Raw genomic sequence first — 12,860 nt, forward strand, 5'->3', positions numbered from 1 at the left:
ACATACAGACATGTAATTTTGGCTGCATTGTACTTGTTATGGTTTTGAATAGGTATTTTCATCATGCCACATTGGTACTGTAATTAGCTCTGGAAAGAAGAGTCTGCCAAACAGACAGGCATTACAGTATGAGGACACTGAAGGTGAGAGTGAGAGGGAAGCAGGGGGCTGAGGGCTCCTCACCTTGTTGTTCTGCATGTCTTTGTTGGCCCCGTTCTTCAGCAGCACCATGGCAGCGTCCACGTTGTTGACGGCCGCAGCCCAGTGCAGCGCGGACTTGCCTGGAGAGACACACACACGTGCAGGTTTGTGATCAGACTCAGGGAGGACCTTAAGAAACACCCGCCCAGCAAAATCAATGCCCCCCTCTGCCTTTGAACCGGGCCCCGCGGCCGCCCGCTCTGCGGACCGAGGATCGAGCGAGCCGGCTGCCTCACCGAAGTCGTCGATGGCGTTGACGTCGGCGTGGCAGTTGATGAGCTCCTCCACCATGCCCTCCACGGCCAGCCTGGCGGCCAGGATCAGCGGGGTGGTGCCGTCGTGCATGCGGGCGTCCAGGTCCGTGGCTCGGTTCCGGATCAGTATCTGCAGGGATCCGAGGTTGGACGTTACCGCTGATCACGAGCTAAATTACCCGGAGGTGCGCTAAAGCTAAATCAAGAACACCGCGCTTCTGTGTTTTTACGGTGCCAAACAAAACTTCTGAGGCAGGCAGAAGGTTCAAAGGCAGAGAATCAATCTTTCAATTTTGACTTCTATATGCAGGAGCTGTGCACCTAGAGCAAAATAAAATAAAACGCACAACTGATATGAAACAACTTTTTAGCCTGATTCTCTCACATGACATGGACATAGATAATACTGAACTGAGCCCAACAACCCTACTGAGGGCAAATGGCTTAGGGCCGTACTTCACGCCCTGCAGACTGCACTGCGTGCGCGTAATGACAGGCTCGTGAGCGGAGAGCTGGCTGCAGCAGCCCTGCAGTCTCCTGCGCGCGGCGGGCCGCAGTACCTGGAACACGCCCTGCGCGTCCGCAGCCACGGCGGCGTGCAGCGGGGTGCGGCCCATGTTGTCCTGGACGTTGGCGTCGGCGCTGGACTCCAGGAGGCGCTTGGCGGCGTCGGAGCGGGCGTAGCGGGCGGCCAGGTGCAGGGCCGTCTCTCCCGTGCGGTCCGTCTGGTTGTGCAGGTTGGCGCCCTGGTAGATGAAGTCGGAGATGACGTTGGCGGACGCGTCCTCCTCTTCCTCGCTGTTGCCCGTCTCCAGGCCGCCGCCGCTGCAGGAGGCGATCATCAGGGGGGTGAAGCCATCTGCGGGGGGAAGGGGGAGGGGGGGGGGAGAAAACGCACATCAGCACCAGAGGAAGAAGATCAGGGCTCTGATACAGCGCCAAGAAGCTCAACTTGTGAGGATCAATGGAAAGAACAGACAGCCCAGACTGATGTTTGATTGGTCTGCCCCTGTGAGTCCGCTGGGCTCCTGCCAGCAGCAGGTCTCTCCGCTCCTCTTGCAGAGCTGGGGGAGAGGCTGCAGCCCTTTCACACCCGGGCGGCTGCTAGCGGGAGCATTATCCCGTCTGAGCACCGGCTCTGCCTGTCTGCGCTCACGGCCCGTCTCTTCAAAAGAGCCCGCACTTCCCACAGCTCCCAGAAGCCTCGGCTCCGAGCGCATCGATCCGGCCGCGGAGCCCACGCCAGACGCCGGAGCGCCAGAGCAGCCGCTCCCCATCTCTAAAGCACTCCTCCGGGGGGGCGGGGGGTTACTTAACAAAATGTTTATAGCCATATTGTTTTATTAATAAAGCGCGGTGAGGGGGGCGGGACGGTGGAGGGCGCTTCGTTAACCCCGGCCCGCGCGGCGGCTCTCCCAGGGGAGCCCCAGCCTTCAGCCTCGCCGCTTTGAAGTGCAGCTCCGCGCCCTCAGGGCTCCGGGCATTAACTACTCCAACACCCGCCGCACGCGCTCGCTCGCTCGCTAGGCAACCACCGCCGACGCTCAGAGGCTGCTCACGCAGTCAGGGCAGGCGCCCGTCAGAGCACACGGCGTCAGCACCATCAGCGGCGAAGGGCAGCGCACGCACCGCTCTGACTCTGGCTGCGCATCGCCGGCCGCAACGTCTGCGAATGCGCCGGCGCCGCTGGCTGGGCTAATTAAGAACTACACCAGGCTCAAACGGGACGTGCGCGCGCGCAAGAAGCAGGTCAGGCATTGATCTGAGGGAATTAAAAGCAGGGGGCTCACGTACCCGGGCCGCGGACGTTGACGTCCATGCAGTCGTTGTCGATTTCGCCCTGGGGGGGCGTGGGGGCCATGGAGGGGATGCGCAGGTCAGCCGCGTCCAGGTGCTGCTGGGTCCACTGCCGACGGTCCGTCTGATCGTCCAGGTCCAGCATCGCCTGCTCCTCGAACTGAGGGGGAAGGGATCCGTTTACGCACACGTGCAGAGAGACCCGCTTACCCCCGATGACTCCCCCAAAGCCCTAAGCCTTCCCTCAGCAAACATCTGTGCCCTTCAAAACAGCTTCAGAGTTCATGAATTTATTTAATAATCACTAGTTCAGTTTATGAGAAATAGCTCTTAAGAGGACTTTAGGGTTTTAAGGAACATTATCCACAATAATTGAATTCCAGTTTCAGGTTCAGTAAAGAATTCAGTGTCAGACAGCAGCCCGTCTTACCCTGAAGCGCTTGATGTCAGACGGTTCCTCTCCCCACTCATTCTGGTTATCGTCCATCAGAGAAATGTCCGACGAATTCTTCAATGGTCTGTTTCATAGGGCAAAAATAAATAAATGAAATTTAATTCAAGCCTATCCAAAGGCAATGCAGACGAAAGCAAATCCACTGGTCTCCATCGTAGGTCAAGCAGTTGTACTCCGTACTCAATACTCCATACTAACGTACTCCATACTGAATACGTGTACTATGCGCCATACTACCGTACTCCATACTGAAAACAGGTATAAAAAAGCCAATGAAAAACATCATCTTTCTCAAACAGGACGCAGAGGAAGAGCGGGGGGGAAGGGGGGGAGGAGGCAGGGAAACGGGCGCACTTACTTCAGCCCCACGGAGTCCTCGCCGACCGGCTCCCTCCTCTTCTTCTTGCTGGGCTCGCTGACCTTGAAGCCCTCGGGGAACCAGAGCTGGCCGTGCTCGCGGCGCCGCTTGCGGGACACCACCACGCCCACGCCGGCGAAGGCCAGCAGCGCCAGCCCCACCAGGACCACGTAGACCAGGTAGACCGGCGGCGGCGGCGGCGTCTCGTTCTCGCCTGCGAGAGAGGGGGACGGCATGTCAGGCGGGGTGTCCGGGGGGGCCCCCCCAGAGAGAGCCCGAATCGGTGGGGAGCGGGGCTGTCGCCGCTGGACGGGTGCCGGGGCCGGAGGAGGGGCACGGCCGCGACCTGCTAGCTTTGGCAAAATCCGGCGCAGTGGATGGGCGCGCTCGCTGGTGCCGGGAACGGCCGGACGGTTTGTAAAGCGGGGCTGCTTCATTCGCTAATAATCAGAATAGCTAACCACTTCTCCACAAAGAGGCGCGAAAGCCCCGCCCCCTCCTCCCTACCAGCCCAGTGCGCTGGGAGACAACTTTACCATTTCTTCTTTAAGGGAGAAAAAGGAGGGATTAATGAACTTCAAATTACTGCGCACGCTTTAAGCTGTAAAGACGAAGGATTTATTCGGATTTTCAAGATAACAAAGTCTCCCAACTTCTAGCACACTCCCGATCAATTTTTCCTTTTCTTTTTTTTCCCCACTAACGATTTTGAAATGATAAACTCTCCCCACCCAAACCCTTAGAGATGCATTAAGTCCTGGTATTACACTCAACGAGGGGAAGGTTGCAGCACTCCTTCATCTGAGAGAGAGAGGGAGAGAGGGAGAGCGGGGGTGCGGGAAGAGTGAGGGCTCTGTTTATTTACAGCAATTAACCATTTTGGAGCCCGTAGCCGGCGATTCTGAACACCCGTTCCAGGATTGATTACACACACGGGCTAATTGCATTTCTTGCATTGTTGGATATCACACAGACCTTCAAAGAGAACTGAGAATTACTCTGGAAAGGGGGTGGAGGTGGTGGGGGGGTTAGGAGCACGGAAGGTCAGGTTGGGTGGGAGGAGATGGGGGGGGGGGGGCTTCTCTCCAAGGCGTATGCACGTGTCCGGTGGGGTGGGTGTTGGGGCTGCTGTTTGGGAGGAGTGGGCGTTGGGGCCGCTGCTTTAGACGGGTGGGTGGGAGGGGACAGTGTGCACGTGTCCGCACTGTGGCATCGGTCGCTCTGATAGGACAGGGACGGCTCAGTACTCACTGGTGACAGCCTCGATGATGTACGGAACGTTGAGGTTCCCGCTGGAAGCCAGCGCTCCCAGGAAAGCAGCCACGTCCGTGGCACTCTGGAAACACTCCGATGACTGCTGGTAGCACTGCCGGTTGTCAATCTCCAGGTACACCACTGACCTGCGTCGGGGAGAGGCGGCGTTACAACTCACACAATACAAGTGGAAGACCTGCCTCCGAAACATCACGTCTGGGCAAAAGGCAAGCTTGTATCCATGGGCAACGTGACCCTCAGTGGGTGGAACCCGTTCTCCGAACCGACCAATCGTGTCACGGACTCACCCCTTGATCTGCATCTGGTCGAGTTCCCTGCGGCGACGGGCGTTGACCACGCTGTACACGCTCTTCTTCATCTTGCTGAAGACGTTGCTGGGGACCTCGGCCCAGCTGTCGGCCGAGCGCTTGATGTTGTGCTTCTTGAGCTCCTGCTCGTTGCCGTAGTAAGGGTAGACCATGAGCTCGCCCTTGCCGTCCTTGCGGAAGACCACGTTGGTGTGGAGCACGCGGCTGAGCTCGCGCAGGAAGCCGAAGGAGTTGTTCTTCAGCCTCTCCGGCAGGATGTGCACCACCAGCACCAGCCGCCCGTCCGCCAGCTTCTCCGGCATGTTGTTGGCGCAGTCCAGCCCATCCCACTCGCACTCGGCGTTATTGCAGCCCTGGTCGCAGTGACCGTCCGCGTAATGGTCCTTACAGTACTGGTCATACAGAGGGCTAAGGGAAAGGAGGAAATGCGTGAGACACTGGACTACATGAGGTTCAGTGACTATTATTTTCAATTAAGTATGACAATGATACTGTTCAATATGTAACAGCACTACAAAAAAGCAAATCTACCTAGAGAAGCTTCTAGCATGTTGTACTTGAACATGCTAACGGGCCGAACAGCACCGTACTGAACTGAACTGCACTAAAGGCACACTGAGGAGTAAAGGGGGGGAGGAAACCGCCGCCACTCACTTGCACTGGCCCTCCAGGTTCTGGCAGTCGAAGCCGTCGTACAGGCAGCCGGCGTTGTCACACTGCCGGTCGCACTTGCCGTCGTTGAAGTAGCGCCAGCACTGCAGCGAGGCGCTGCAGTTCTTCCAGGGGTCGTCGAAGTTGAGCGAGCAGTCGCCGCCGTCCCAGCCGCAGGCGTGGTTGTTGCAGAGCGTGTCGCAGATCTTGTTGCCCTTGTGCTCGTCGCACTGCGGGATCTCGCAGCTGACGGCGATCTCGGGCGGCGGCGCGATGTCGCGGCCGAAGCCGCCGGGGAAGGTGTAGTCCAGGATGTGGCAGAGCAGGCCGTTGAAGTTGGTGGGGCACACGCAGTGGTAGAAGGGCGCCTCGGCCGCGTACTCGCAGGTGCCCCCGTTGTAGCAGGGGTTGCTGTTGCAGGGGCTGTCGGTGGGGAACTGGCACTCGGGCCCCGTGAAGGCCTCCAGGCACACGCACCGCGGGCTCTTGTTGCCCGAGATGCAGGTGCCGCCGTTGCGGCAGTGCAGGCTGCCGCAGGACTGCGCGTCGTACTCGCAGGTGGAGCCCGTGTACCCCTGAGGAGGGCGAGGAGAACCCGTTTCAGCTCAAAACCGGGGGGCCACAGACAGACAGACAGCGGCAGCTTACAGACCAAAGCTACGCATTAGTGTTCCAATGGATTAGGAGTCTTACGCAAGTGGAATTTAAGAGCACTTTTCTGACGCTCCCTGCCCGCTCAGGGGGGCGGGACAGTGACCTGCGGAGGGGAACTCACCGGGGGGCACTTGCAGATGAAGCCCTGAGGGGTGTTGCTGGCCACGGCGCAGGTCCCTCCGTTACGGCAGGGCTTCCCCTTACAGCCGTCGAACACCGTGTCACAGCGCTGCCCTGTGACGCACAGTTACCACGGCATTAACAAGGGCGTCCCTCAACAGCCAAATGAACACACTGCAGTATGATTTTTAATACAATTAGTGGATAAGTGTATTGACCCGTGGGAGGCCAGGTTATGTCAAATGAACACCAGAGCTGGTCGGGTGAGACTTCAAACCTCAAAATGGGCGGAGCCAACACCTGTCATCATTGAATCGCAGATTTGAATCGACAAGTGTTCTCACCGAGCTGAGAGAAGTTGTTAGATTGGTTCGTACAAGTCTGAGATTGACAGTCTGAGGTAGCTCCGCCCACTGTGTGATTCACGAAGCCTCACCCGGCAGTCGGCACAGCACACCCCTGTAGCTCCGCTGCGGGAGGGGACGGGCGGCGGTGGCTGGCGGGCAGGCGGCGCGCGGCGCTAGCGGGCGGGTACCTGTGTAGCCGGTGCGGCACTCGCAGCGGTAGCTGTTGGTCAGCTGGACGCAGTTGTAGGTGCCGCGCGGGTCGCAGGGGTCGGACAGGCACTCGTTGACGTCGCCCTCGCAGCGCTCCCCCACGTACCCCGGCGGGCAGATGCACTGGTACCCCCCCACGCGGTCCACACACTTCCCGTTGTTGAAGCACTTGGGCTCGTGCGTGACGGGGTCCGTGAAGGGGGTGCAGTCGTCCACGTTGATCTCGCAGTGAACGCCTGCATGGCGGAGGAGCAGCGTCAGAATCTCAGCAGGGCAAACGCAACATTAAACTCCAAAAAAAACCCTTCAAAATGCTCACATTCGGACAATAATATGTAGTGTAGTGGGTCGCTTTTCAAAAACTAAAATATTCCAAATGAAGGAATTTACATGCCCCAGATAAAAGACTTAGGAGAATATAAATATTTCTTTGTGTGTTTGTAAAAATCAATGTTGTATCCCTCAGGATAGATTTATAGACAGGTGCTGGGCATTGTTAAGCCCTAATTAATGAAGCGTGGAGCGAGTGAGCGCAGGGCTGTGGGGAGTGGGGGGGGAGGGGGGCATGGGGGGCGGGTGCCCTGACCTTGCGCTCCCCAGGGACAGGAGCATCTGTAGGTATTGATCAGGTCGATGCAGGTCCCTCCATGCTGGCAGGGCTGGGAGAGGCACTCGTTGATCTCCAGGGAGCAGTTCACCCCGTGATACCCTGGCACACACTGAGAGAGAGAGAGAGAGAGAGAGAGCGAGCGAGAGGGAGAGAGAGAGGGAGAGAGGGAGAGAGCGAGAGAGAGAGAGAGAGGGAGAGAGTGAGATCAACGGCTGACATGAATCACACATTTCTGTCCACCTGGCTGTTTTTGCTTTCAATAATTCAAATGCCTTGCTTTCAGAGGAGAGCTGCATTAACATGAACGTTATAGCCCTGTGAAACTGACCAGGGGAAACCTTTCATCTGGATGTGGCTCAGTGGTTAGGTCAGTGGATTCCAGCCCCAGGTGGGACATTGTCTATTGCACTGATAAATAAGTGCGTGCTCCAGTGCTGGTCATACGAAACCAGTGTCTGCAGATGGACTAAACGCTGCAGTGGGGGCTCACCTCGCAGGTGTACCCCCCCAGGTAGTCTGTGCAGGTGGCTCCGTTCTGGCAGGGGTTGGGGGAGCACTCGTCCACCTGCTCCTCGCAGTAGCTGCCCATGTACCCGGCCTGGCAGCGGCAGTAGTGGGTGTTTCCGGCGTCCAGACACTGACCAGAGTTCCTGCACAAGTGAGCAATGTCCACACCTGGAGAGGACAGGGGAAGGGATTTAGGATTTTAGGTGAACCAGCCTCTATCTTACACACAGGTACACAGGGGTACACGCACGCGCGCACACACACACACACACGCACATGGGCACGCGCACACACACACACACACACACACACAGGCACGCACACACACCTTGCTGCTTGGCCGCCACCTCACAGGACACACTGGGCACGTCGCAGTACAGGCCGGTCCAGCCGCTGTGGCACTCGCAGCTGTACGAGGTGCCCTTCTGCCAGCAGGACCCGCCGTTCTTACAGGGCGACGAGTCGCACCAGCGCACCAGGTTCTGAAACAGGAGCAGGAAACCAACCTCAGCACGTCACCCCCCGACGAGGAAACACAGCACCCAGGGCCTCAAACGGCCCCAGCAGACCCGCGTCGCCTCGCCCCCGCCCGTACCTGGCAGTTGAGCCCGGTGTACCCGTGGGGGCACACGCACTTGTACGTCCCGTAGCTGTCCTGGCAGGTGCCCCCGTTCAGGCAGGGCTTGGAGTCGCACTCGTTGATGTCGTGCTGGCAGTAGCTGCCCGTGAAACCGGGCGGGCACAGGCAGGTGAAAGTGTTGATGCCGTCCACGCAGGTGCCGCCGTTGAAGCAGGAGCTAGAAACGCGAGCAAAAACATCCGTTTGTGAAATACGAGTCTATCCCAGGCAGGGACAAGTAGGTAGCACCCAGGTCATTTTACAAAGCGTTATTTTGTAAAAGTGCTTAAAACATTTCTTGTGACATCCATGTCTTTGTCAAGTAGGTGTCAGGCAAAATCCCAGGCTTTAAAAGCCATCAGCACTTCTTATGAAAACCTCAGTCATGAGTGGCACTTCAGCGTGCCACCAGAGGGGGCAGCAGAGGACTAAAACAGGCAGAGTCAGGCAGAGAGTGGAGCTCATGGAATCGGTGTGTCCTGTGCAAGGCCCTACCTCTCCGTGCAGTCGGGGGTGTTGTTCTCGCAGTGGATGCCGCTGAAGCCGGAGGGGCAGGTGCAGGTGTAGCTGTTGACGCAGTCGGTGCAGTTGGCCCCGTTCTTGCAGGGGTTGCTGTCGCACTCGTTGATGTCCTCCTCGCACTTGGGACCCCGGAATCCGGGCAGGCAGGTGCAGACGAAGTTGTCCACTTGGTCCTTGCACAGGCCCCCGTTGCTGCAGGGGTCTGAGGGGAGACAGGGAGGGGAGAGGGGGGGCGGTGAGACAGAGCGGTCGCAGGGCCTGAGGGGCTTCGTTAAGCGTGGCGTAAAGGGGAGGGTCACACTCACTGGGCTTGCAGTCGTCGATGTCCACCTCACACTTGAGGCCACTGAAGCCTGCCCTGCACAGGCACTGGTAGCTGCCTATGTTGTTCTGGCAGGTGGCGCCGTTGCGGCAGGGGTTCTTGACACACTCGTTGATGTCAATTTCACAGGTTTGGCCTGCAAACGTAGGAGAGAGCTTCAGTGTCAACATACACAATCCTGCTGAATCTACTCTGGCGCCCTCTGCTGTCACGTTGAAGAAACTGCATTTTGAGGACTAACCCCTATTTGCTCGGCTAGAAATTGAACAACAGTTAAAAGACAATGCCTCACCTTGCCAACCCTCAGGACACACACAGGAGAAGCTCTCATAGTCCTCCGACTCCTGACACACACCCCCGTTCTTACAGGGCCGAGAACTACATGGTGCCAGCAGATCTTCACATTTCTCACCTAGGAGACACATCACACATTATTTATGAGAGCATTATCTAAGGACTGGCTCACAGACAAACTGGAGTGCAGTAAATTAGCCAAAAATAAATCCCGATTATGCACGTGCTGTTCTTGATTTTACAAATAAGTACATTTCCCTTTTAAAGTGTGGTCTGAAAATGGGAAGTAGCACATTTAAGAGACATGGGAAATTAAGAATACTATCTTTGGATAGTATTCTGTTTCTATACATGTTCCTGGACACACTTTCAGTTTTCACATTAATTCTGAAAGGTTGCGGAGTTTAATTTCAAACCCCCACCCCCCAGGCAGGAAGTGCACCACGGTTTCCTGCCATTGTGTGAGCCTTTGCTGTTCTCTGAGACCAGAATCAGGAAGCAGGGAAACAGGAAATGGATCAAGCAGCAGTTCCCACCCCAACACCAACAGTGCTGTATTATTCCAACCCCACGTTCGTGTGGATTTTTCCAAAAAGACGACACCGAGCGTAAAAACATCTCTGTGCCGAACCGGTCCAAGTGTTTTCTCAAACAATAGAGATAGGAAAGAGAACACGAGGAGAAAAATATTTGCTGCCATTAATGAAAGGTACACGTCCGTACACAAACCCAAAAACTCAGAGGTGCACGCAGTCAATGGGAAGTCCTTCTGCTGAGGTCTAAGTCTTTGGCTTCACTGAAAAAACACAAAACACTGCACTCCCATGCCTACTGTTCCCAGAGTACGCAAGCCCCACAGCAAAAAAAAGCACTCAGGTCAAAGACGAGCATATCAAGGCCCCACAAAACATGTTGTCACCGCAACTACAGCAGAAACTGGAAGACTGTTAAAACATGATGATAACAAACCAGCGTACCAGTATAAGGCAGCAAGCAGTTGCACTTATAGCCGGCAACATCGTCAATGCAGGTCCCCTGATTCAGGCACGGGTTGGAAGCACACTCGTTGATGTTAGTTTGGCAGTTAGGACCTACGGTGAAAGGTTGAGAGAGCACACGGGTTAGAGGGGGCATCTGGGGGCCGGGCGCGCGGTCACACACGAGCATTGTGGGTACTGACCGCTGAAGCCCGCGCGGCAGGTGCACACGTAGCCGCTGGTCATGTCCTTGCAGGTGCCGCCGTTCATGCAGGGGTTGGACTCGCACTCGTTGTTGTTGATGTCGCAGTTGGGGCCGCTCCAGCCAGAGTCGCACAGGCACTTATACCTGAGAGAGGGGGAGACGGATGCCTCCACATTAGCACCCGTGCAGCACGTACCTTCGGTGATATTAAATAACAACCGGGAGAAGCGCGGACGTCCGTCTTCGCCGCGTTCCCACTCACCCGTTGACCTGGTCCTCGCAGTGCCCGTGGATGCAGGGGTTGCTGATGCACTCGTTGACCTGAGAGAGGCAGGTGGTGTCGTGGTAGCCCTCGGGGCACATGCAGGTGAAGCCGTTTATGCCGTCGATGCAGGTGCCGCCGTTGTGGCAGGGGTTCAAAGCGCACTCGTCGATGTTGATGTTGCACATCGTTCCTGAAAACGAACGCGAAGACATCAGCATTGCGGCTTCCACAGACCCCTCCTGGCCAATAAGGAGTCAGGAAGCTTTTTAGAGTTCAACTTATCAAAAGAAGAAAATGGGCCCCCTGCTGGCCATTACTGGTATACCCCTTCTTCCGCTGAGGCCGAAACACAGAAACGTTTATCAGTCTTAATTAAATCGTTGGGTTCGTTGATGGAGCAGAGGGAGTGTTCACAAGCTCAGACTTGAGCTGCAGCTCCACATAAGGCCAGAACAATGATGCTAACAAAGACAATAGCTGAGGTAACGGATACAGTCCCTCGCTGGAGGCCTGTTCACAAGGACAGAGGGGGGGAGACCTCATTTTACACTAGACTGAACAGCAATTAACCCAACCCCCACCCCTTCCTCTTTATTAATAAAAAATGGTAATGGCGGTGGGTCACTTCATAAATTACAATGCACTTTTGTCACAGATTTGAATCCCTCCGGGTTGTGAGAAAGCGAGGAGCTGCTGGGGGGGGGGGGGGGGTGTGCGGGGGCGGAGGTGTAACTCTACACACAGGCCTGCAGTGGGGCCAAAGAAAGGCTCCATTGAGGATGAGAGAGGGGGGTGGGCGGAGTTCTGCTGCCCGCTGGCCGTGGCAGGGGTACGAGGCAGGTGAGGGAGCCCGGCTCAGCCTCCACCACCCCGCCACTTGCCCCCCAACCCTCCTCCACCACCGCCCCACCCAGCAGCTGAACCAGGCCCCTGCAACACGATCCCCATGGGAATCGGCCAATGGGAGCGGCATTCAGGGATTGCTGCGGTTCAATTAGGAGCCTTTCATCTGGAGCATTAAAGCTGATAGAGATTACAGACGCACACTCCTGATGACAACACCGCCAGCCGGACCCCCAGCCCTCAAACTTCCTACTGGGATAAAGTACCCAAGTACACAAGATATTTCCCCTTTGTCACGAAAAACCAGCAAAACCTGTTTGAAAAGCATCATTTTCCTACGGCGTAAGGGTCCAGAAATAAAATCTTTTGTGTCTCTGCTAGAAATACTATTCTCTTGAAGCCTCATAATATCAAGTGGGCTTAAAAAAAAGGTTTCAGCTGTCTTTAAAGAGCCAACCAACTTCCCCCTTTTAAAAGATCGCCTTTCAAGCTTTTTAAAATCCAGGCTTCATTAAATCTTTTCAGTAAATGAACAAAGCCGAGGCTTGCCTGTCTATGTGCCAGATTGGAGACTGGGAGTCACTGTTCCTTCACCTGACACAGGTAAGCCGAGACCAGCCTCCTGCCAAGTCAGCTCGCCAGCCACCTGTCTCCTCACACCCCTGAGACCCCCCCTCCCCCCCGGCCCCCGCCCACACCCCCGCCCCTGCCCCCGCCCCACACCCTCACCTGTGTAGCCAGGCTCACAGGCGCACTCGTAACCGTTGATTTTGTCGATGCACTTCCCATAGTCACACGGGCTGTTCTTGCAGTCGTCCAGGTTGGTTTCGCAATTGAACCCTGAGGGCACAGGCAAACGATAACATCAGTGTCTATTTGATTCATAGAAAACACACTGAGAACATTTAAATAACGAAGAATCCCACAACATTCCCTGTGCTGCCATGTTATAACTGTACGATAACTAAGAGAACTGTACGTGTATGCAGTGCGCTCAGTGTTATGGGTTTATGGGAACTGTAGTGTTCAGACAGAGCGCTGGCTGAGGGGCGTGCGAGTAGGCCGCG

At 56.2% G+C, this 12,860-nt stretch overlaps 1 protein-coding gene across 1 annotated transcript in view; it reads right to left on the reverse strand.

Moving 5' to 3' along the window:
• notch1a (notch receptor 1a) overlaps window positions 1-12,860 on the reverse strand; it is a 36,159-nt gene that overhangs the window by 3,524 nt on the left and 19,775 nt on the right. The window contains exons 12-33 of the mRNA XM_064308600.1: window positions 12,523-12,633; window positions 10,948-11,140; window positions 10,684-10,829; window positions 10,481-10,594; window positions 9,502-9,621; window positions 9,193-9,345; window positions 8,861-9,089; window positions 8,342-8,543; window positions 8,075-8,228; window positions 7,730-7,914; window positions 7,216-7,348; window positions 6,608-6,865; window positions 6,074-6,186; window positions 5,302-5,873; window positions 4,627-5,055; window positions 4,316-4,464; window positions 3,065-3,278; window positions 2,683-2,770; window positions 2,250-2,412; window positions 1,016-1,314; window positions 438-585; window positions 184-281 (exon numbers count right to left, since the gene is read on the reverse strand). Of these exons, the coding sequence (XP_064164670.1) occupies window positions 184-281; window positions 438-585; window positions 1,016-1,314; window positions 2,250-2,412; window positions 2,683-2,770; window positions 3,065-3,278; window positions 4,316-4,464; window positions 4,627-5,055; window positions 5,302-5,873; window positions 6,074-6,186; window positions 6,608-6,865; window positions 7,216-7,348; window positions 7,730-7,914; window positions 8,075-8,228; window positions 8,342-8,543; window positions 8,861-9,089; window positions 9,193-9,345; window positions 9,502-9,621; window positions 10,481-10,594; window positions 10,684-10,829; window positions 10,948-11,140; window positions 12,523-12,633 (4,271 nt within the window). The remainder of the gene's footprint in view (window positions 1-183; window positions 282-437; window positions 586-1,015; window positions 1,315-2,249; window positions 2,413-2,682; window positions 2,771-3,064; window positions 3,279-4,315; window positions 4,465-4,626; window positions 5,056-5,301; window positions 5,874-6,073; window positions 6,187-6,607; window positions 6,866-7,215; window positions 7,349-7,729; window positions 7,915-8,074; window positions 8,229-8,341; window positions 8,544-8,860; window positions 9,090-9,192; window positions 9,346-9,501; window positions 9,622-10,480; window positions 10,595-10,683; window positions 10,830-10,947; window positions 11,141-12,522; window positions 12,634-12,860) is intronic.

Source organism: Anguilla rostrata, chromosome 14 (assembly GCF_018555375.3).
Source record: "Anguilla rostrata isolate EN2019 chromosome 14, ASM1855537v3, whole genome shotgun sequence".
NCBI classification, from domain to species: Eukaryota; Metazoa; Chordata; class Actinopteri; order Anguilliformes; family Anguillidae; genus Anguilla; species Anguilla rostrata.